General features: G+C 35.2%; 4 protein-coding genes across 7 annotated transcripts; 1 reads left to right on the plus strand and 3 right to left on the minus strand.

The window, feature by feature from the left end:
- Positions 1-411: 411 nt before the first annotated feature.
- Positions 412-1,217, minus strand: LOC124937457. Its single transcript, XM_047477725.1, has one exon. It carries the CDS (start codon positions 1,157-1,159, stop codon positions 662-664), a length of 498 nt encoding a protein of 165 aa, XP_047333681.1. The 5' UTR covers positions 1,160-1,217; the 3' UTR covers positions 412-661.
- A 1,638-nt stretch (positions 1,218-2,855) lies between these two features.
- Positions 2,856-3,411, minus strand: LOC124940733. The gene is made up of 2 exons (XM_047481269.1): positions 3,254-3,411; positions 2,856-3,169 (listed from the first exon to the last, which is right to left on the minus strand). The coding sequence occupies exons 1-2, from the start codon at positions 3,347-3,349 to the stop codon at positions 3,026-3,028; spliced, it is 240 nt and encodes a 79-aa protein (XP_047337225.1). The 5' UTR covers positions 3,350-3,411; the 3' UTR covers positions 2,856-3,025.
- A 2,969-nt stretch (positions 3,412-6,380) lies between these two features.
- On the plus strand, positions 6,381-16,652 carry LOC124937652 (COP1-interactive protein 1-like). 2 transcript variants are annotated; one of them, XM_047477949.1, is made up of 6 exons: positions 6,381-6,514; positions 8,535-8,653; positions 8,955-15,464; positions 15,577-15,735; positions 15,904-16,029; positions 16,154-16,652. In XM_047477949.1, exons 2-6 carry the CDS (start codon positions 8,576-8,578, stop codon positions 16,412-16,414), a joined length of 7,134 nt encoding a protein of 2,377 aa, XP_047333905.1. In that variant the 5' UTR covers positions 6,381-6,514; positions 8,535-8,575; the 3' UTR covers positions 16,415-16,652. The 2 variants fall into 2 exon arrangements, with proteins under 2 accessions (XP_047333905.1, XP_047333906.1); XM_047477950.1 differs by having other exon boundaries at positions 16,157-16,652.
- A 241-nt stretch (positions 16,653-16,893) lies between these two features.
- On the minus strand, positions 16,894-22,128 carry LOC124937653 (translocase of chloroplast 159, chloroplastic-like). 3 transcript variants are annotated; one of them, XM_047477953.1, is made up of 4 exons: positions 21,825-22,127; positions 21,146-21,747; positions 17,471-20,932; positions 16,894-17,125 (listed from the first exon to the last, which is right to left on the minus strand). In XM_047477953.1, exons 1-3 carry the CDS (start codon positions 21,883-21,885, stop codon positions 17,471-17,473), a joined length of 4,125 nt encoding a protein of 1,374 aa, XP_047333909.1. In that variant the 5' UTR covers positions 21,886-22,127; the 3' UTR covers positions 16,894-17,125. The 3 variants fall into 3 exon arrangements, with proteins under 3 accessions (XP_047333909.1, XP_047333907.1, XP_047333908.1); XM_047477951.1 differs by having other exon boundaries at positions 17,471-21,747; positions 21,825-22,128; XM_047477952.1 differs by lacking the exon at positions 16,894-17,125 and having other exon boundaries at positions 17,289-21,747; positions 21,825-22,128.
- Between the last annotated feature and the right edge of the window lie 1,139 nt (positions 22,129-23,267).

The following is a 23,267-nucleotide window of genomic DNA, read 5'->3' on the forward strand; positions in this document are numbered from 1 at the left end:
AATTTCTTCACTAATTTATTTTCTTTTTTTAAGTCACTAATTTATTTTCTTTTTTTAAGTGATATTTTAGTTTATAAGTATATGGATTTGTTTAATTAACTGTCAATTTATAGGAGGAGGATTATCAAATACAGTTGTTGAACTAGTTTAGTTATGCCAAGACACTATGAATATAATTCTACGATGTTCATTTATATATAGATTAGTCAGAAGTTGATGACTATAATATATATAGTTAACAATATTATTGCATATATATTGTGATTTGTGGTTAATATTATGTTTGAAAATTTGAAACATTAAGGAGGAGGAATCAACAATGAAAAAACAATAAATTAATAGATAAACTAAAAATGAACATAAGACATGCATGAGTTGCTAAAAATACGAAACATGAATACAGATGGAGGAGACATACAGTAGTACCTACTTTACCTAGCTAGCTAGCTAGCTAGTTTAATATCATTTTTTGAAGATATATATATATATATATATATATATATATATATGTAGTTCGTCAGTTGGTGATGTGGAATTAATTAAATCTTCCATCATCAATTCACTTACAATCCGTCTCTGTTAAACATATATGTTCACATGAGAATCGTGATTGTGAAGATCAACATAATTAATGATGATAATCGCCTCTGTTTGGGAATTACTAGAACATTTGATAATGATCTGGCCGCCGTTGGTTCTCTTGTGATAGCTGCTGCTGCTGCTGCTGCATCAAGAGCTGATCATAATAGTACTCCGACCTGCCACCAGAAGATAAAATAGTACTAGGAGGAAGAGGAGGAGCATCAGAATAATTAGAAAACATTAAAGATCCAGGATTAGTAGTACTGCTGGAGTTAACAATTGGGTGATCATGATCAGCAAGCGGGCCACCGGTGAATTGCTGAACCATAGCCCTGAAGTTTCTGGTGTCGGTGCTTAGAACAGTCGTCGGCGTTCTGCTAGAAACCCGCTTTCTGCGTCGTGCTGGCTTCGAAACGCGACCACGGCTGGTCATGTTGACTACGTCGGTGAGTACTGAATTAGCAGCCGACAACATTTGGTTGGCCGGATTTGAGAGTGGTGCCGCCGCCAATGCCTGAGGAGGCTGGTCGGTCTGCTGCAGGAAATGAGGTGCCGGCCATGAATAATAATTTGACATCAGAATCAATGAATTAATTAATGAATGAACAGAGAGAAAGAAACTTATGAAAGACGCCCCCTCAATCGTCTTGGGTATATATATATATATACTAATAAATAATAATAATAATAATCAAATCTCTAGTGTGAATGAGAGAAATAAATAATTAAGGAAGGATAGGATATATAGGGGGGGTTGAGTTCTTAGTAAGCAAGCTGTTTGTTTACATCTCAACCGTCTATCCATCCATCCACTCCCACACCTGGCACGTCACCTCATCATCTCACGTGCTATATATATATACTTGACAAAAAAAAATTAATATAATTTTATCTTCTACAATTAAAACCACAGAGTTAAATATATTCATAATGTGTCGGTTATGTATTTTTATAAATGTTTTCTTCAAAATTTATTATCACTTTAAATTATTAGCTTCACTTAGTACGTACTGCTGGCCTGGTAACAACACCAAAGTTAGTGGCTTTTGTAAATAAATTATTTATTTTTATTTACTGAAAAGATATAATAATTTTGTATATATTATAAATAATTACAACACACGGTCTTGTATTCGTTTATTTATTAAATTATGTAAATACTGCTATATAGTCAAACTAAATTATATATATATATATCACGGATAGCTAGATATATAAGTCAAATGTGTTGGAATGACAAGTTAATTAAACTAGTCATTGCAATCCTGTGTTATTTAATTGCTTCTAGAAATGAATGTTAATTATTTTATAATTAACTTTTAGAGAATACATTATTTACAACACTTCATTTATTTGACAATTTCAAACCATCCATATTCTCATTTATGTCAAATTGAAATCTCAACTAATTACATTATAGCTAGCCATTCAACTTTGAGAATCTTGTTAATCTAATTAAATTTCTTTTTAATAATTTAGTTATTAATTTTGTAACAAAAAAGTTTGAAATGTCTTATTTTTGTGAAGTAAGCATGTTGTTAGCAGCAAGCAATATTATATTCTTGGTAAATAAATGAATAGGTTTATATATATATATAGTTAATTAGTAGATAGAAAAAACAAAATTGATGATTTTTACTGGAATCAAGAAAGATACCAATTACAATATATTATTATTATTATTGATAATCCTTGATGTACGTACATGTAAATATGTTCTAAATATATAATTCACTTCACTTCACTGCTCAAGGATGAAGGATGTGACTAATAATTAATTACTAGAAGAGCATAATTAGTTAATGCCTCAATTCATCCTAATATACAAGATTGATTCCTTCATTTTTTTTTGCTCGCTTTCATGTATTAATTTTTGACAACTACAAATCTATAATATATAGTACTGGTTGGTATTAGAGTTGATGAGAGAATGAATAATTTGAACAAAAATGTGACTATTAATTAATAAATTAATCGAATAATAATTTTAAATTTTAAAAATAGAACCAGAAAAGTATTTAGTAAGGATGAAACAAGCAACCAAGTCAAATATATAAATCTTTATAAATTGCACATGCCAAGAAAAATAAGACATCCAATATATATATATATATATATATATATATATATATATATAGACTTAGAAGAAGAAGAAGAGTCAATTAGTTGGACCAATTTGAATATAATTAAACATAAGTAATCCTAGCTATATATCTGCGTGGATTAAAATTGCAGGACGTTTACAAATGTAAAAAAAAATAAGAAAAGAAAAGGGAATGAAAATTGAGTTGGAATAAAATAGTTATGGTAAAAAAACAAACAGTTAATTATGCTGAACAATAAATTAAAGAAGAGAAATATGTGTGTTATTAACGACTGAAACAAGAAGAATAAGAAGGTTGGCATAATATATAATTGAATTGAAAGTAGTTATTATTAAATCTCAATTAGGCTTGGAGCGTTTGTTAGCGGCGGCCTGTCTTTTTGCCCTCTTCTCTCTAGAGCTGACAGATAACTTGAATGATCCTCCACCTCCAGAAGAAGAAGAAGAAGATTCTTCAGATTCATCTAAATCCCTAAACGATTTCTGCACCAAACATTAATAATTATATTATAGAAAAAAAAAAAAAAGTAAAAAAAGAAAGAAAAATGAAAGATCAGACAGAAAGACCTCTCTGATTTCAGCAAAGCTCACTGCATAGAAAGTTACAGCCGCCGCCGCCACAATCCCCAACACCGGCAGTGCTATTTGCTGAATTCCGTCCATCGATGTTCCTCTATTTTTGAGACTGCCACTAATTAATTAATTGGCTATCTCATTCCTCAAACTTCTGGATAAGATAACCCATTTCCTTTTTTTATTTATTTATTTATTATTATTATTATTATACTACTAGGCCCAATATCACATAATTACAGCCCATTGCACTTCTGTCTTTTTTAAATGCTTTTTTAAGCTAACATTTATAGTTTAGATACTATTATTAGGAATATATAATTTTATTAGAAAAATAATAAAAAAGTAAGAAATTGTAAAAATAGAAAAAATAAAATAAAATGAGCCCAAATCATTATTAATTAAAAAAAAGTAAAAAAAAAAAATGACAAGTCAGCATGTCAATCCATATCCATAGCCAATAAAGAAAGTAAAAAGCAATTGTTATTATTGATGGATATCATTTAAGAAAACATACACATATCCATCTTATATATAGACTTCTTCTTTTTCTTTTTAATTAAAACCTTAACGAAATGATAAAAAAAAATTATATACACAAAAAAAATAAGTAAAAGATGTGGAAATTTTATAAGTTAGGAAGAAATTTATTCAGTTAACATTAAATTATTTTTAGATAGAATTAAATTTTAAAACTTTATTAAAACAACAACAAAAAAAAAAGTGATGTCTTAGTTTAATTAAATATTTTTTTCTTAAAAATTAGTAAATTCAAATTGTTACTGTATAGTTAAATTAATATGGAGTTTATAATGTTTACTTTACATACTTAATATATACTTATAATAAAGTTGGCACATGCATCTCTTTTGTGATTAATTGTTTTAGTTGCGATAATTTGTTTTTATCGTTGTTACTACGTTTATATTATTTAAAATGAGTATAATATTAACGTATTTTAAAAATGTCGTACTAGTTGATATTATTAAAAAAAATATCATATTTATTTTCTTTTTAAAGAAAATTCATTTCATAAAAAGAAAACTAATTAATATATATATATATATATCTCATTTAAAATAATTATTTCTTTTTGTTCTTATAAATGTTATAAATGTTGTACAAGTGGAAAAAGTTATATGTAAAAAAAGAAAAGTAGTTAGCTGTATTTTGTTGTGGCATTCGCATGGGACAAAGTGATGAAAAGTCGCGCATATTATAGGATGGGTAGGCGGTTTTGGTCGGTCACCAATGGCCCGCCCCTATGATACCAAAAAGTGGATGTCTAGAGTAGCTGCTAAATGACCATAAACTACATTTGGGATATGCCAAATTACGAATGTTTTTTCCCTCTCATTTAATTTATTATTGCAATTTACTTGAATGATTTCATTTTTTCTTTAAACATTTTTTATATACCTTTTACATTTCATTTTTGAAACATGTATTCAATGGATTTATTTTGGATTTTCGGTTTGTTTATGTTTTTTATTTATTTATTTATTTTGGTTCACTTGATAATTTATGATAGTTAATTTGTTTGTGAAAATCTTTCATAAACATGTTTTATGTGTGATTTTTGTTTATTGTATAGTGCTCTATGTTCTTGTCATCATCGTTGTTTTTGAATGCTAGGTTTGTTGGTGTTCTTTGGTTGTATCGAGCGTGGAGTTAGTTGCTTTTGACCAAGGTTTGACACATTGTTCTTAGTTTTGTAGTACAGTGGAACAATGTGGGAAGTAAGAAAAAAAAACCTCATGTTAGCTTAATGCATTAAACAAAAAAAAAGTTAACAAAGTAAGAATAAGAACCTATTATTATTAGTTAAATAATAACATATTCAAATCATTTACATTAATTATTTTATTTGAACTGCTTGTATCAAATTGAGAGTTCAACTAGAGCCATATGTACCAATCTACCCTTCAACTTTAATTGAAACTTTGGTCAATCATTTTCTATTTTCTTTTAAGAAAATATATACTTTCTATTTTTCTAAGAATTCATAACTGTTTTGGAAGATTTGTTTGATTGGGAATCTTGAGATATTTTGATCTTATTTTTCAGTACTACCAATCAACAAAGAGTAGAATTAATTAGAATTAGACTCTCAAATCAAACATATATAGGCTTAGGCGCTCTCTTTTTCTATGGATGATTATAGGTAGTGAGAATCCTTGCATTCATACCAAACAAGGCCTTATAAATTAACGAAAGAAAAAAGAAAGAGAGAAAGCTGGCTGAAATTGAAAATAACCGTAAAAGGGACCTATGCCAAGAAAGTTTGTTTCACACGCATATGACTTATAATTAAAAAAAAACATATGTACAAATTAAAAACTTCATTCATATATATTCAAGTCACTTTCATGCCCATCTTAATTAATAATATCTACAATTAAGACATCTAATCAATTCAATTTCTTTTCTTACACCTCTTCATTAATATATATATATATAAAATTAGGTCAAACATATAATCAATTTGAACTCAAATGAAGTCTGTTAGACTGAAAAGTAATATTACACACCAACCAACAGTGATATCTTTTAATTAATTAATTAATTACAAACTTTAAATTTAGTTTAAATTCGGAATCAACCATTGTCAATAGAACAACCCAAAAATGGATTACAAACAATTTTTAGGTAATGTTTGCATTAAAAATAATATAAACTAGGATTTCATATTAATTTAATCATTAGTTCAATTTTGGGAAAATAAAGTAAACTGTAACTTTGTAATATTTTTGTTAATTTCATTGTATATTTAAACATAAATATTCATGAGTCAAGGACTAATGGAATGATTTAATTAACTAATTAGTAATGATTTAATTAACAATGTATAAAACATATTACAAAAGTTGATTAAAAATCATCCTTACTACTTAATAAATAAAATAATGTAATGAAATGAATTGTGATTGAGGTATTATCGTGATAATAGGCAAGTGGAATGGCAATATTTAGTGTGTTTGTTTTAAACGGGTAGCATTAGGAGGACATTGTTACAATAAGCTGTTAAGGAGGGCCCACATTAAGAAAATGGGGTCCCGCCACTAGTTAAAACGCAGAATAAAATAAAATAAAATAGAATAGAGAATCTCTTCTCTTCTCACTCAACAACCTTCTTCACTACTGTTATTCTCTCCTTCCTTCCTTCCTTCCTGTCAAAGAAAAGAAAGAAGAAAAAAAAGTAGACTCAACGATCGCAGAATATTCTATCTTCCAGTGAACGATCGATCGATCGAGGTAAGTGATAACTCATTCATTCTCTTCTTCTTAATTGTCTCTGTTGATTGCCGATTTGATGATATATTCTCTCTGTTATAGTACGTACGTAAGATTATGTTGCAGTTGATTGCCGATCGATTTGATGATATATTCTCTCTGTTTCAATTTTAAACGATACTGTATCTGATTCCGTATGTTTCCACGAGTTTTCTTGCTCGCTCCCTATTCAGTTACTATTAGCCAGCTAGAGATCGGATCATATATAATAAATAATCATCCAAACATCTTTACACAAAGAATCCCATCTCTCACTTTTTCTTATCTTTCTCCTTCTCCTTGTTAATTTCTTTTTCCGTTTCTAAATTTACTTCTTCCACTCCTTGTTTATGCATGTTCCTTATTGAATTTGGAAAATAAATATGTCGAATCATTCTCTTGATCAGTTTAAGTAATCTGATGATGATCAGTTTGAGTTGGCATGGCAGCCAGCCAGGGGTCTCATATTCTTAAATCATGAAAATTGTAATTAGAAATTATTGATCTTGTTTAAATCAAGTAGAGGAGGAGCTAGCTAGAGGAGTGATTGTCTGTATTTGTCTACGGTGATCATTTTGGCATCTCGCCGATTCATTGATACGATTGCCATAATGCCATTAGATTAGATTAGAAAAGAAGAAGGAAGGGAACTCGTTGGCAAACAAAGTTTCTCTTTCTTTTATCTTATATTTTAATAAATAATCCCATCCCAAAAGCCTCCCCCTCACAACTCATATTAAAATTGCTAAATATATATTAATCATAGATAAATTGACAGGCTATTAGTAATAATTATATTTTTTTTAAATAATAAATATTTATTGATGATTTGAACTATATAATTAATTTTATAGTGATGTAAATTAGTGGGTGTGTTATTATGTTGACTAAAAAATCAATAGCTTATATAGATAGATGTGAGGTGAAATAGTAGTAGGGTAGTACTAAACGAAATAATTGTACGAGAGAATAGAAATGACCCAAAATCCAAAAACAGGAATTATCATCATGAACTATGTGAATCTATTGCTCCCCATCATACCTTTTTTGAAATGGTAAATTTGTTAATAAAAATAAAACATTAATCATTTGGATTTCTTTTTACCTAATGTGTTTGAATATGGATCCTTAGTTTTTTAACACAAATTCGAAATTACCAATATTATTTAAATTTATAAAACTAAACTAGATCATAATTTAAACTCAAATAATTAACCCATTTAATATGTTAGGACAAGCTTTCAGCTACCAGCTACTTCTTCTGTCTCATTTGAGGCTATAGAGGTAAATAGCAACTGGTTTGGGCGCTACTGCATGTTGTAGACTTGTAAGAATATGTCCCAGTAAAAGACAAATCGATCCAGGTCACTATTGGCTTAGTTTGATTCCACAAAACACATCATTAATAGAGTGTTCCAATGACCATTAGTAGTACAAGTAAAAACAGACTCAAAACTAAGGCCTTGTTCAGATCGGATTAAGGTTATTTAAAAAACCTAAAGGAAAAAAAATAAAATAACGATTGTTGATGATTTTGAAAAGATAATTGTTTTTTTTTTTTTTGGTAAAAGACTTAAATGGTATATATATATATATATATATATATATATAAATAAAATAAAAAATATAGTCACAACTCTTAAACTAGCTAGGAGTATAGTCTATAGGTTTTATGAGATATATAACAAAGTTCTGGCAGGGGCGTCAATGCTTAGGTTGATAGTTATAGTAGAATCTTCTACTTTAAACATCTCACAAAAATCTAAGAAAATTAATGAACCAATATAACCCCAATTAGCTGGTAAGTGAGCATATCTAAAACAGGAATGTTCTTTTACTTAAAGCTATCCAAAGAAAAGTCTGATTATCATTCCAAATAAGATCTATACTCTGCTACTAATCTATCTCTTCTTGACCAGTTATTAATTGTGATCATCCATTTCCCATGACTTTAAAAATAAAATTTATTCTTCTATTTTGGCTTTTTATTGTTCCTCAACAGGCTGCTGTTGGGGGGAAATTGACATTTCAGTTATTTTCAACATGGAAGACGGATCAATCGCAGATATAGCAGTGAAGATGGTGGAAGAAAATGCAAACATTGTATCAGATCCTATAAAGGCAAGTATCTGCATTGGTTATTTGTAATTATAATATTTGGTTTTTCATAACCTAAGGTATTCTCTTTTTTTTGTATGTATATATTATAGTACACTGAAAATAAAAATGATATTTATTATGCTCTATTACAAATAGAGAATATTGTTTTTGCGGATTGACGATTGCTTTCAGCTATATTGCATGTTCTTGAAGTTGAACTAGTTTATACTGTTAATATATAGCACAGTAATGTATGTTCCATACATCATACATAAATAAGCATTCATTCATTCTTTTGAACTGTTTTTTTTTTTTTTTGCAGATACCTGATGGGGACTTGAAGACAGTGCAGAAAGAAGGAAAGAAAGAGGAGGAAGAAACAAACCTAGATGAAGGATTTATTAAAGTAGAGATGGAAACAGATTTAGACGTGGAAGATGGTTCATATATTTCTAAAGAAACTCTAACTGCTAATGACAAGCCAGCTGTCATTGAACGAAGTGCCGGTAACACGTCTTCAAGCCGTGAAATTCTCGAAGCTCACGAAAAAGTGAAACAACTTGAATTAGAGTTGGAAAGAGTATCTAAAGCACTGAAGCTTTCTGAATCAGAAAGCAGCCAACTAAAAATTGAAGTTTCTCTCACAAAGGATAAGTTGGAGGAAAATGGAAAGAAGTATGAAGAACTTGAACTTGGTCACAAAAAACTTCAGGAGCAAGTGATAGAAGCAGAAGACAGATATAAAGAACAAATTCATACTTTGCAAGAGGCATCGGAATTTCAAGAAACAAAGAATAAGGAGTTAGACCAACAAGTGCAAACTTATGCTGCCGAGACACTAAAGTTCGAGGAATTGCTCAAACAGAGTAGTACACAGGCTGAATCACAGGCAAATAGGTCCTTAGAGTTTGAAAGACTACTTGAACTCGCAACACTGAGTGCCAAAGAGATGGAGGATCAAAATGTTTTTCTTCAGGAGGAAATGAAGCGTCTACACGAGAAGACTGAGGAGAATGAGAAGGTTGAGGAAGCCCTTAAAAGTACTACTTCCCAGCTTTTTGTTGTTCAAGGGGAATTAGATGTTTCTAGATCACATTTTTTGGAGATCGAACAAATGCTTGCTTCAAAGGAAACGATTATTCAAAAAATGGAGCAGGAGCTTGAGATAAGAAACACAGTTGAAGCTAAGGTAAAAGAAGATATTTCTACCTTAGAGAGTTTGTTTTCATCAACCAAAAAGGATCTTCAAATCAAGATATCAGAATTGGCTGAAATAAAGTCAAAGCTGGAGAAAGAAGTGAGCTCAAAAGAAGAGATTGAGGGTGGATTGAAAAAACAGGAAGCAAATGTTGCAACTTTGGAGGAGGAGCTGTCGAAAGTAAACAAAGAGAAAGAAGAACTTGCGGTTGATGTGGCTCAGCTAACTAGTAGCACGGCCCAGATGAAAGAGTTATGTAACGACCTTGAGAAAAAACTGCAGGCATCGGATGAAATTTTTTGTAAAACAGATGCTCTTCTTTCTCAAGCTTTGGAAAATAGTGTGGAGTTGGAAGAGAAGTTAAAAGCTCTAGAAGAAGTCCATAGTGAATCAAGATATGCAGCAACAACTGCACATCAGAAGAGTACTGATCTGGAAGACATGCTTCAAGCATCAAATAAGGAAGCAGAAGCTTCAAAATCAGAACTGAGGGAACTGGAGACTAAATTTATAACTGCCGAGCAAAAAATTGTCGAGTTAGAGCAACTACTGAATCTTCTGGAGTTAAAAACAAATGATGCAGAAAGGCAAGCCATGGAGCTTTCTGAAACAAATTCTGAATTCAATGAGAAACTGAAAGAAGCTGAAGAAGAGAAGCACAGGCTGAGTGCCCAAATTAAAGAAATGGTGCAGGAGCTTGAGATGAGAAAGACAGTTGAAGCTAAGGTAAACGAAGATATCTCTACACTAGAGAGTTTGTTGTCATCAACAAAAGAGGATCTTCAAATCAAGAACTCAGAATTGGCTGAAATAAAGTCAAAGTTGGAGGAAGAAGTTAGCTCAAAAGAACAGACAAAGGCTGGATTGAAAAACCAGGAAGCAAATGTTGTAGCTTTGCAGGAGGAGTTGTTGAATGTAAACAAAGAGAACGAAGAACTTAAAGCTACAGTGACTGAGCTAACTAGCAGCACGGCCCAGATGAAAGAGTTATGTAACGACCTTGAAACAAAGTTGCAGGTGTCGGATGAAAGTTTCTGTAAAACAGATGCTCTTCTTTCTCAAGCTTTGGCAAATGGCGTTGAGCTGGAAGAGAAGTTACAATCTATAGAAGAACTCCATCATGAATCAAGATATGCAGCAACAACTGCCCAACAAAAAAGTACTGATCTGGAAGATATGCTTCAAGCATCAAATATGGAAGCAGAAGCTTGTAAATCAGAAATGAGGGAATTGGAGACTAAATTTATAGCCGCTGAGCAAAGAAATGTGGAGCTAGAGCAACTACTGAATATTCTGGAGTTAAAAAGCAATGATGCAGAGAGGCAAGTCATAGAGCTTTCTGAAACAAATTCTGAAATCAATGAGAAACTGAAAGAATCTGAAGAAGAGAAGCACAAGCTGAGCACCCAAATTAAAGAACATGAAGAAAAGATTGCTCAGATAGAGTCCATACTAAAGGAAGCATCTTCACGTAATGAAGAATTGGAATTGGAAATGAAGATTGTGACAGAAAAATATTCCGAGCACGAGGAACGTGCCAACTCGGTTCATCAACGGAATCTCGAATTGGATGATTTGATCCAAGTGTCACATTCTAAAGCAGAGGACGCTGGCAAAAAGGCGGGGGAATTGGAGTTGTTGATCGAAACGAAGAAGTTCAGAATCCAGGAACTTGAAGAAAAAATAAGTGTTTTGGAGAATGAACTACATCTATCTCAAACGAAATTGGAAGGTATCGAGGAGGAGCTAAAATCTGCTGAAGTTAGAGAGGCTGACATTTTTGAGAAGCTCAAGTTTGCAGAAGAAGAACTTGAGAATCAATCCAAAGTCTTAGGAGAAGCTATTACCAAGAACTCAGAGCAAGAATCGTTGCATCAATCTCTATCTAAGGATTCAGAAGTGAAGCTCCAAGAAGCTATGGCAAGCATCAATGCCAAAGATACTGAGGCAAACTCATTGAATGAAAAACTGAATTTGCTTGAAGATCAACTGAAGGTCTATGAGCATCAAATATCAGAACTCGAAGAAGCTGAAAAAGAGAAGAACAGGTTAAGTACTCAAATAAAAGAATATGAAGATAAGATTACTGAGATTGAATATGTCTTAAAGGAAACATCTTCACGGAATGAAGAACTTGAATCGGAAATGAAGATTGTCACAGAAAAATGTTCCGAGCACGAGGAACGGGCCGATACAGTCCATCAACGAAACCTTGATCTTGATGATTTGATTCAAGTGTCACATTCTAAAGCAGATGATGCTGGCAAAAAGGTGGGGGAATTGGAGTTGTTGCTTGAAAAGGAGAAGTTCAGAATCCAGGAACTTGAAGAAAAAATAAGTGTTTTGGAGAATAAATGCAGTGAAACAGAAGCCGAGTCTAAGAATCACCTCAGTAAGATTGCAAACCTTGAAGTTGAGCTCAAGGCATTTAAAGTTAATGCATCAATCCTAGAGGAGTCACTTCAAATAGGAAATGAAAAGGAAAGAGAATTGACAGAATTCTTGAATGTGGCAACAAACGAAAAGAAAAAGCTGGAAGACACGTTCAAAATGACAGGTGAGAAGCTTGCAGAAGCAGAAACCCTCCTAGATGTACTGAGGAATGAACTACATCTATCTCAAGAGAAATTGAAAAGTATCGAGGAGGAGCTAAAATTTGCTGAAGTTAGAGAAGCTGACATTTTTGAGAAGCTCAAGTTGGCGGAAGAGGAACTTGAGAATCAAGGCAAAATCTTAGGGGAAGCTATTACCAAGAACTCAGAGCAAGAATTGTTGCATCAATCTCTATCTAAGGATTCAGAAGTGAGGCTCCAAGAAGTTGTGTCAAGCTTCAATGCCAAAGATGCTGAGGCAAACTCATTGAATTTGAAACTGAATTTGCTTGAAGATCAACTGAAGGTCTATGAGCATCAAATATCAGAACTCAAAGGAGTTGAAGAAGAGAAGAACATGTTAAGTGTTCAAATAAAAGAACATGAAGATAAGATTGCTGAGATAGAATCTGTATTAAAGGAAGAATCTTCACGGAATGAAGAACTCAAATTGGAAATGAAGATCGTCACAGAAAAATGTTCCGAGCACGAGGAACGGGCAAATACAGTCCATCAACGAAATCTTGATCTGGATGATTTGATTCAAGTGTCACATTTTAAAGCAGATGATGCTGGCAAAAAGGTGGGGGAATTGGAGTTGTTGCTTGAAACGGAGAAGTTCAGAATCCAGGAACTTGAAGAAAAAATAAGTGTTTTGGAGAATATATGTAGTGAAACACAAGCTGAGTCTAAGAATCACCTTAATGAGATTGCGGACCTTGAAGTTGAACTCAATGAATTTAAAGCCAAAGCATCAACCCTTGAGGAGTCACTTCAAATAGGAAGTGAAAAAGAAAGAGAATTGACAGAATGCTTGAATTTGGCAATAGTCGAGAAGAAAAATCTTGAAGACACGTCCAAACTGACTAGTGAGAAGCTTGGAGAAGCAGAAACTCTCATTGATGTACTGAGGAATGAATTACATCTAACTCAAAAGAAATTGGAAAGTATAGAGAATGAGCTAAAATCTGTTACAGTTAGAGAAGCTGACATTTTTGAGAAACTCAAGTTTGCAGAAGAGGAAATTGAGAATCAAGGCAAAGTCTTAGAGGAAGCTATTATCAAGAACTCAGAACTGGATTCATTGCATCAATCTCTATCTAAGGATTCAGAAGTGAAGCTCCAAGAAGCTGTGTCAAGCTTCAATGCCAAAGATGCTGAGGCAAACTCGTTGAATGGGAAACTGAATTTGCTTGAAGATCAACTGAAGGTCTATGAGCATCAAATATCAGAACTGGAAGAAGCTGTAGAAGAGAAGAATAAATTGAGTGTCCAAATCAAAGAATACGAAAATAAGATTTTTGAGATAGAGTCTGCATTAAAGGAAGCATCTTCACGAAATGAAGAACTCGGATTGGAAATGAAGATTGTCACAGAAAGATGTTCAGAGCACGAGGAACGGGCCAATACCGTTCATCAAAGAAATCTCGATCTGGATGATTTGATTCAAGTGTCACATTCTAAAGCAGATGATGCTGGAAAAAAGGCTGGAGAGTTGGAGTTGTTGCTTGAAACGGAGAAGTATAGAATCCAAGAACTTGAAGAACAAATTAGTGTTTTGGAGAATAGATGCAGTGAAACAGAAGCCGAGTATAAGAATCACCTCAGTAAGATTGCATATCTTGAAGTTGAACTCGAGGCATTTCAAGTTAAAGCATCAATCCTTGAGGAGTCGCTTCAAATAAGAAGTGAAAAAGAAAGAGAATTGACAGAATGCTTGAATGTGGCAACAAATGAAAAGAAAAACCTCGATGACACTTCCAAACTGATAGGTGAGAAGCTTTCAGAATCAGAAACTCTCATTGACGTACTGCGAAATGAACTACATCTAACTCAAGAGAAATTGGGAAGTATTGAGGAGGAGCTAAAATCTGCTGGAATTAGAGAAGGTGACATTTTTGAGAAGCTCAAGTTTGCAGAAGAGGAACTTGAGAAGCAAGGCAAAATCTTAGGGGAAGCTATTACCAAGAACTCAGAGCAAGAATTGTTGCATCAATCTCTATCTAAGGATTCAGATGTGAAGCTCCAAGAAGCTATGGCAAGTTTCAATGCCAGAGATGTCGAGGCAAATTCATTAAATGAGAAACTGAAATTGCTTGAAGATCAATTGAAGGTGTATGAGCGTCAACTATTAGAGGAAGCTGAAAAATATGCATCTGCTAAGGAAGAACTGGGCCAGGCTTCAGTGCAACTTTCTTCTCTGGAAGCCACAAACGAAGAACTGATGAGACAGATATCAAAGGCAGAAGATCAATTGAAGGTATATGAACGTCAAATATCAGAGGAAGCTGAAAAATACGCATCTGCTAAGGAAGAACTGGGTCAGATTTCAGTGCAACGCGATTCTCTGGAAGCCACAAATGAAGAACTGAAGAGACAGATATCACAGGCAGAGGATAAAGCAACACAGATTTTATCAGAGAATGAATTGTTGGCGGCCAATGTTAATGAACTTAAAGAACTTATGGCCTCTGCATATGCTGAGAAGGAAGCCTCCGCAGAGAAACTCGTTTCTCATGTGAATAGTATTGCTGAATTAACCAATCAACATTCAAGAACATCCGAACTTCACTTAGCAGCTGAAGCCCGCGTTTCAGAGGCAGAGAAGGTGTTGCAGGAAACCATTGAAAAATATACTACAAGAGATTTAGAAGCAAATCATTTGGGCGACAAGATAAATGTTCTTGAACCACAGATAAAACAGTATGAAGAACAAGTCCTGGAAGCTGCGAGTATAAGGGAAACTCTAAAGGCCGAACTGGATGAGTCTAGATCGAAACTTGCAGACTCTGAAAGCGCCATTCAGCACTTGGAAGAGAGGATAAACCGATTTGAGAAGGAAAGGCAAGAGCTTGCTGAGGTAAATACAACAGTTATTCAAGAACTGACCACGTGGAAGGCGCAAGTGGATGATCTGCAGGAAAAGCTCTCTGGAATCGCTGGTGAAAAAGAGGAAGCAGTAGAACAACTTTTCTCTTCAAAGAAACAAATTGAAGAGCTGATTGAGCAAATCACGATCGAGGGGAATAAATTGCTTTCTCAGGTTTGTTCTTCCTCGAGACAAAGCCCTGACATTTTTATTTATTTGCATTTCCTGATCACTTTTTACTTTTAATGATGCATTTCCTGATTGTTTTGTTAAATTCCTTGAACAGAGAGAGGAATACAATCAAAGGGGTCTGGAAAATGAAGCTGCTCTTAAGACTTCATTTAGTGAGATTGAAGCGAAGAATGAAAAAATAGCAATCCTTCATGACAAAGTAAAAGAGCTAGAGCAACAACTACAATTAGCTGATGCAGAATCTAAAATCAAGGTCAGTTATCTATGTTATGTCCCATCGACAAATATGAAACCTAACAGGTCAAAAATAAAAACCCCATATTAAGACTAAAATGTTCAAACCATAAATATTTTGTTTAAATTTGCAAACCTTCATCACATTTAATTAATTAAACATCTAAATAATATTTGATGTTAACAGAAAGATGAAGTCGAAGTTGCACTAAAGGGTTGGGTGGAAGAGCTTGAAGCCAAGAACAAAAAGGTTGTAGAGATTGAAACACAGGTGAAAGAGCTCCAGCAAAAACTTGCCGATGCTAAATCAAAGGTTGGTTTTTTTAACAATTGAATGAAATCTAAGAACACCCATCCATGCTTATAAAATAACAAAGAAATGAGTTTGATTTTAAGAGCAATATTAATAAGATTGGATGAATGAATGAATTAATTAGCAGGAGGAAGAAGTGGAGAAAAAGACAATTGAATCAGCAGTGGAGGAGGTGGTGGTAAAGTCTCGAGATATTGGATCATCAAAGAGGAAGAGCAAGAAAAGGATAGAAACAACTTCCTCTTCTCCTTCTTCAGAGGGGCAAACTCAAATTCAAGCTCAAGCCACTGAGAACAACGTGTCGCCCTTTATGACTTTCAAGGTCATATCCGGCGTCGTCCTCTTGTCCGTAATATTCGGCATAATCCTGGGCAAGAAATATTAAATCTTTTTTAATTGTTTTTCTACTTCATTTCATTTGGCAGTTGGGGTTGGTTGGGCTTTTGATCAAAATTTTCAATTTCAGTACAGGTTGTTTGTTGTGGTTAGGGGAGAAGGATATAATCATTTTCTATTTATTTATTTTCCTCTTTCCTGTAATTTATAAACCCTTTGTAAGAATTGGGTGATTCTTGTGTGTTGTATTTATTTTATAAAAATAAATATTTATTATTTCAGTTCAATCAAGTACCTGCTAGTTTGCTACTCAAACAATCTTTTGTTGCTATATATATAAGTCAATAATGTATGTGTTGAACAATATCAATTCCAGAATATGAATGAAATAAAACACCATGCTACTATATTTTGCCACTCCTGATTGATTAATAATATAATTGGCAGAAGAATAGAGAAATCTGATGCATGTATTTCCTCAGGAAATGAAGGAAGAAGAGTTTACACGCTTTATCTGACTGGTTAACGAACAAAAAAAATGTCAAAGATAACAATTAGGGAATGCCACTCCTTAATATTGCTTAACAAAAAAGAAACATCCCAAATCGAACAAGGTCCTTACCAAAGGGAGGAAGAAGAAGAAGAATAAATTATCCATAAATTGCACCACCTGAAAGAAGAAATGTAACTTTTACTTGGGCCCCCCTTGTTTGGCTAATCGGACGCCAATAATGCTGACTGACCAAGAAACTACTTTGTTCTGTAAAAGGGAAAAATAAACCAGGAATAATAAGAAGGGGAACAAGGCAATGAAAAGAAATGTGAAAAAAACAAAGATCATCTCACATTAGATTTAAGGTAATTAAATTCCAAGCCTTCTCTAAGGGAAGATGTGAAAAAAAAAATATATATATATATATATATTATGACATTAGCCATTCATCTGATCTCAATTCCCAATTCTTGATTCAACAAAACGTAAGTAAAGGCAACTTATTACTACCCAATGTTCCAAAATCAATACGCATGACTCAAACTACCGAGATGTTGTGTTGTTTGCAACAAAAAAGGAAATATAACTGAGCAAGGCAAAAAATTTGATCACCTAATAGATTGAATAATTCTCTCCTCCAACGGCAGGCCAGATTTTCTTGTAGATGTTGGTAACAATCGGCAGGAGACCTGCAAGTGCTAACACTAGTTGCTCCGAACTGCTCGTTCTCACAGTAACCTGACCGGACATCTTGTTGTTTATTCCAGCTCGAACGGCAACTTTTGAATTACGCCCAGCCGAGAATTGTGCCATTGTATTGAAACCCAAAGCCCAATCTCCCCTCCACCTAATCAAAGAAACACCATAAGTAGATTGGACCTGCCCAACTGGATAGTCGATCTCCCTGCGTTGCACTTCAATGTTTGCACCATATGCGGCCTCACTCTGGCATCTCACAGTACCGGCGCTAGTAACCGCAGCCCACTGCTTTCCCCAAGCAACCTGATTCTCCGCCTTGAATCCAGTCACCATGTTTTCGCCCAAAAAGGTAACTGACATCCCTGCAGCTGTCTTGTTCCTCTTTAGTGTCTTGAATTTAGTTTCACCTCGGACGATGTAGGCAAGTTGCTTCCCGATGTTCTGAATGTCGAACCCAAGCATACTCGATCCGTTGTCCCCATGTTTGGCGGCTACGGAGGAGTCAAAATGGAGGCTGAACTCTTTCTTGTCTTTTGTCATCTGAAGACTCACTGCAGCTGGAAACTGACTCAAAATAGCTAATGCATGTTCGATATTGACACCGTCATATCCACAATCGTGGTCCCAGCCGTGAGTGTCCAAGACTGGCCGAGCAAGAAACTGGGAAGTTGGCTCCAAGAAACGGTACCTATAAGCTGGGCTGCCACTGTCGAATGAAGGCGGTAAGGCCATGTCGGGAAGTGGAGTGGCCACAGGAGCTGGACTGGCGTCCTGATCATCTTCTCCATTGAAACCGTAATCTGTTTCAGGAGTCTTCCCTTTCTTTTTCATCTCTCTCATTCGTCTCAACTCCTCTTTCCACTGCTTCTTCTGGAGGAGCTTCACCCTGTAATCATACTCCTCGAAATATGCATTTCTCTGCTCTCTGCTAAGCTTGGCCAATTGGGATTTCCTGAGCGGCTTAAATGGCGGGAGTTGATCATACTCGTCTTCTTCCTCTTCTTCGATATCTGACAAGTCTGCCAATTCATTGTCTGAATCGCCATTGTCAATACCCTGGTCAGTTTGAAGCTTTGGATGTGGCCGGCTCTGCAACATTGAAGATAGCATGTATGGAAGCGGCGGTGAACGGGTACGAAAGCCAAACAACTTGCGGTTGTCAAATGGATCTTGAGATTTGGTGAGAGAATTTGCTTCTGACAACATCTTCATAGAAAAACATAACAACAGCAACTGGGATCTCCATGTTTGGCCATTAGGGAGAACCTTTTGACCGTCTCTATTCTTTCGGCAGGAAGGATGGTTCTCAACCAAAGAAACCGGATTCATCAAGCTTGGACTCATCATTCTTAAATCACCAACAGCATGTCCAATACACTGTTGCAGAACATGAGATCTCTGAGTAACAAACATTTCATAACTCAATGGGGAACCAGAAGGGCCCTCAGGAGGAGCCGAGGCGGCATGAGTGAGGGTTACTATTGTGTTTTTCCATATAGACGTTCCGAGTGAACTTGTAATCGTCTTAAGTAAAGGAAGATCATTAAGATCCCTCGTCTGGGTATCCAGTCGATCCACATAAAGTATAATATCGGGTGGATTTTTCTTTGTTAACGAATTTATAGAAGACAAAACTCTGCGGTTGAAAGCCTGTTCCATTACTCCAGGCTTCAGACCTGGTGTGTCAAATACTTTGACCTTAACTCCATTAACAATTCCAGACATCTCCTTCACAACAGCAGTGGCAGGTTCAAAGGCATTAATAGAAGCTCTTTCTTCACCAAAAATGGAGTTTATGGTCGCACTCTTGCCTACTCCGGATTTCCCAACGATGAGAACATTTACAGAGAAGTCCAGGTTATCTTTTCTCTCTGCTTCAAGCTCTATAGCAGTCCGCTTAGCAGAGTCAAGGCTAAAACTTTGACCAGCTTGCCTTCCGGCAACAAGTGCGAGCCTATACAAGACTTGTGCTGCAATAGATTCATCAGATGAAACACCCAGACTCTGGACAATCCTCAGGAACTTCACCCTCAATGCCTGTACCTTCTCCAGCTTCTTTTTCTCTTCTTCACTCAAGTTGTCCTCAGATTCTCCAGCTCTTGCAAGATTGGAAGGAGGGAGAAAGCTTGGATGGGTTGGCCTGGTGACAGGCCTCAAAGACATACCTGAGGATCCCAAACCAGCAGGACGCTCAATCGAGAAGAGCCTGGATCCATCTTGGGAAGTTATTGTGATATTGCCACTATCAGAGCCAGCAGATGATGCCGCCTTCAAGAGAGCAGCCAATGCAGCAGAATCAAATAACTCTTTCCCCTCTCCTTCTTCATCCGTTTCCACCTCTTCATCTGAGTCTGTGACAATCTGACCATCCATTCTATCGGATTGATCATAAGAGCTTCTGTCTATAACTGTGTGTGAACCAGCGCCCGAAAGTTCCAATTCATCCATAAATTGTTTGGCAGCCTCAGAGCTTCCAAAAATCATGTCATCAATTTCGCCGCCATCTGAAACTGACCCGTCAAACTCTTCTTCTTCTTCTGTATCTTCTCCATCTGCAGCTTCTAGTTTCATATGGAAGCCCTCAAGTGAAGCTGTATTAGCAACCCTGTCAGCACTTTTATCAGATATTGCTTCTGTTTTATGCTCATTCTGTGGTATATCTGTTTTTTCATCATCACTATTCTCCAGCACAGCTTTAGAAGGCTCAGATTCTGGATCTCCAATAATAGCATTCTCAGAAACATAATTTTCTGCTGTCACTGTGGAAGTCCTAATGTTGTCATCAAAGGACCCTTCCAACGCATCCAATTCCGAAGTGTTCGTATGAGCCGATACACTGCTGCTGACTGCAATTGGTTCAGGTCCGGCGTCTGAATCTTTTATTGCTTTCACATCGCCAGCAACACACACTTTCTCTTGTGGTGTATGGACCGAGTCAACACTTCCAACAGCAGAACCTTCTTTAGTAGTAATATTAACCCCATCTCCTTCAGTTGCAGCAGAATATAGTATGGCAGCACTTCCAACATCGGAACCTCCTTCAGGATTAACGATAACCTTATCCCCTTCAGTTTCAGCAGAATATAGTATAGCAGCACTTCCAACATCGGAACCTTCTTCGGGATTAACAATAACCTTATCTCCTTCAGTTGCAGCAGAATCTACTTCTGTTGGAACATCTTCAACCCTGTTGGAAAATTGTCCAGGTTTTTGTATGGAACCCAAAGCTTCAGTTGTCCCTCCATCTGGCTGGAACTTGCCCAAGTCATCAATGGAAACCAAATCAAAAGCACCAACCTTAGCAAGAGAAGCAGTTTCCACAAGCTCGTCGAGAAACTTTTCAATTTCATGGCCAGCATGTTCATGTTCATGTTCGTGTCCATTAGAAGGTGCATTGCTCAAAATGGAATGAGCTTCAACATCTCCATTAACTTGTGTAGCTTCTTCTGGGGCTGCTTGAGAAGCATTAACTATTTCTGTAGCAGAATCCTCATAAGGCTCAAGTTTCAAGCTGTCTTCCGGACCTGCTTCAGAACCAGTTTCCACAAGTTCCTCAAGATACTTTTGAATTTCATGGCTAGCTTGTTCATGTTCATGTTCATTAGAAGGTATGTGGTTCCAAATGGCAGGAGCTTCCACCTTCTTCAATTCAGTATTATTGTCAGCAATAATTCCAGATTCTTTAGAAACATCAACTGCTGGACTAGTAAAATCTGCAACATCATTATTCCCTTGAAAAGAAGCATTCTGGACAACTTTTTCTTCTTCTTCTTCTTCTTCTTCTTCTTCTTCAGGGACAAATAAAAACTCACCTTGGGAAGCTTTTTCATCATCATCATCATCATTGTTATCATCGCCGCCTGCTTCCAAGATTGCTGGAGTGGAAACATTGGGCATGGGAATTGGTGAGGAATCGAGGAAAGTGTCAGTATCATCATCATCATCATCTAATCCTACTAGACTTGCTTTGTTCTCCGGGGCATCCTCCTCTTCCTCGATAGGATTCTTGAAATCATTATCTTCAAACTCCTCCTTACCACTAACGTAGCCGTCATCATTATCAACATCAACATCAACATGAAGATGAGAAAGAGAAGAGCCATCATCAGTAGTTCCACCATTTAAATGAAGAATGGTGCCATTGCTGCTGCTAGCGATACTCTTGCCTCCGTTAAGTTGGGTTTCAATCTCTACAGCATCATCGGGGGTTTAATCGAAGTAAAAATAAATAATAAAAAGTAAATAAAAAAGTAAATAAGACTCGAACCTGTTGGAGATGAGGAGATGGAGGAGAGAAGAGAAGCGGGTTGAGTCTGAGAATCATCCATGATGGAATTATGTACTACTTTCTTCCTTCCTTCCTTCCTTCCTTCCGCCTGAAATTGAATGAATGGATGAATGAATGGGTTAATCGGGGGGAGCGAGCGATAGGGAAGAAAGAGAGTAGTTGTTTTGGGAGAAGAAGCTAAGCTGGGTTGGGCTGGGCGGAAGAATTGAGAGAGGATGGCGAAGATAAGGTGTCTTACTAATAATAAGACACAAAACACAAAACACAAAACAGACTTAATAGAAAGAGTCTGAGAGACTATAAGAGAGAGAGAAAGGGCACATACTGAACTCCGCCGTTTCTCAAAGATATTATTAATCCCTTCTTTCTTTCTTTCTTATCAATTTGTTTTATCTTTTTAATTAAACTTTTTTATAAATATAATTATCTTATTATTATTTATGATGACGAGGGCAAACCCGTACTTTTACATTTTTCTTGGTCAACCGTTTGTTTGGCTTTCAAATGTTATAATTGATTGATAGGCTTTTACAGTTTTCAAGTGATTTCATTTGAGTTGTTACTTGTTAAGTTTTTCAATTATCAATATTATGAAAATATGTAGTTCAGATCTTCTGCTATCGATTGCCGTGTTTCCCTGTGGCGGACCAATCAGATTGCAGCATTATTATTTTAATAATAAATCAATCTGGGCAGGAGAGGGAGGGAGGGAGAATCCGGAATCCGGGTTTAGGCCCGGGTTCACACAAGACGCCGTTAACGGAAGCGCCCGTTAACGCCATGAAATAATATAATATTCAGATGATAAACAGATAAGATATCTTCGCTCTGATCTACACGCCCGTTGCCATGACCCTCATGTAAACCCCGCATACCCACCCATGAGAAGAACGCCTGCCGTTCATGAAAATACACTTACACGTCCATGTAAAGACCGAATTGACAGTCATATTATATTTACGTTTATTAAATATTAATTTAATTTATTAAATAACACAGGCAGCGATATAATATTCGCTTCAAGTAATTCAATCTTTTATTTTCTAGGAATTTTTATTTACTTTTTTTATTTAATTTTTTTTTGCCTCGAGACTCTCTGGAGCGAAGATATATTTGCTTCAATTAATTTTAATAAAAACCTCATGTAAAACCCCCCTACCCACCCATGTAAAGACCGCTTGCCTACCATGTAAAGACACTTACCCGTTTATGTGAAGACCAAAATGACATGGATTTTATATTTCCGTTTATTAAATATTAATTCAATTAATTGAAGATGACATGCAGCAACCGAACAAATCTTCGCCTCAATTACCGGCTAGTTTTTTTTTTCCTATTTTTTTTTTTATTTCATTTTTTTTGCCTCGAGACTCTCTGGAGCGAAGATATATTTGCTTCAATTAATTTTAATAAAAACCTCAT

This window comes from Impatiens glandulifera, chromosome 5 (genome assembly GCF_907164915.1).
Source record: "Impatiens glandulifera chromosome 5, dImpGla2.1, whole genome shotgun sequence".
Classification (NCBI taxonomy): Eukaryota; Viridiplantae; Streptophyta; class Magnoliopsida; order Ericales; family Balsaminaceae; genus Impatiens; species Impatiens glandulifera.

What these genes read in the sequence shown, in the direction of transcription:
- LOC124940733 (XM_047481269.1), bottom strand. Translation starts at nt 3,349, where the DNA reads ATGGACGGAATTCAGCAAATAGCACTGCCGGTGTTGGGGATTGTGGCG. An exon ending in GCTTTGCTGAAATCAGAGAG is followed by an intron (nt 3,170 to 3,253) that starts GTCTTTCTGTCT and finishes TGTTTGGTGCAG; the next exon opens with AAATCGTTTAGGGATTTAGA.
- LOC124937653 (XM_047477951.1), bottom strand. Translation starts at nt 21,885, where the DNA reads ATGGATGATTCTCAGACTCAACCCGCTTCTCTTCTCTCCTCCATCTCC. An exon ending in CATCTCCTCATCTCCAACAG is followed by an intron (nt 21,748 to 21,824) that starts GTTCGAGTCTTA and finishes ATGATGCTGTAG; the next exon opens with AGATTGAAACCCAACTTAAC.
- LOC124937652 (XM_047477949.1), top strand. Translation starts at nt 8,576, where the DNA reads ATGGAAGACGGATCAATCGCAGATATAGCAGTGAAGATGGTGGAAGAA. An exon ending in TTGTATCAGATCCTATAAAG is followed by an intron (nt 8,654 to 8,954) that starts GCAAGTATCTGC and finishes TTTTTTTTGCAG; the next exon opens with ATACCTGATGGGGACTTGAA. An exon ending in ATGCAGAATCTAAAATCAAG is followed by an intron (nt 15,736 to 15,903) that starts GTCAGTTATCTA and finishes TGATGTTAACAG; the next exon opens with AAAGATGAAGTCGAAGTTGC.
- LOC124937457 (XM_047477725.1), bottom strand. Translation starts at nt 1,159, where the DNA reads ATGTCAAATTATTATTCATGGCCGGCACCTCATTTCCTGCAGCAGACC.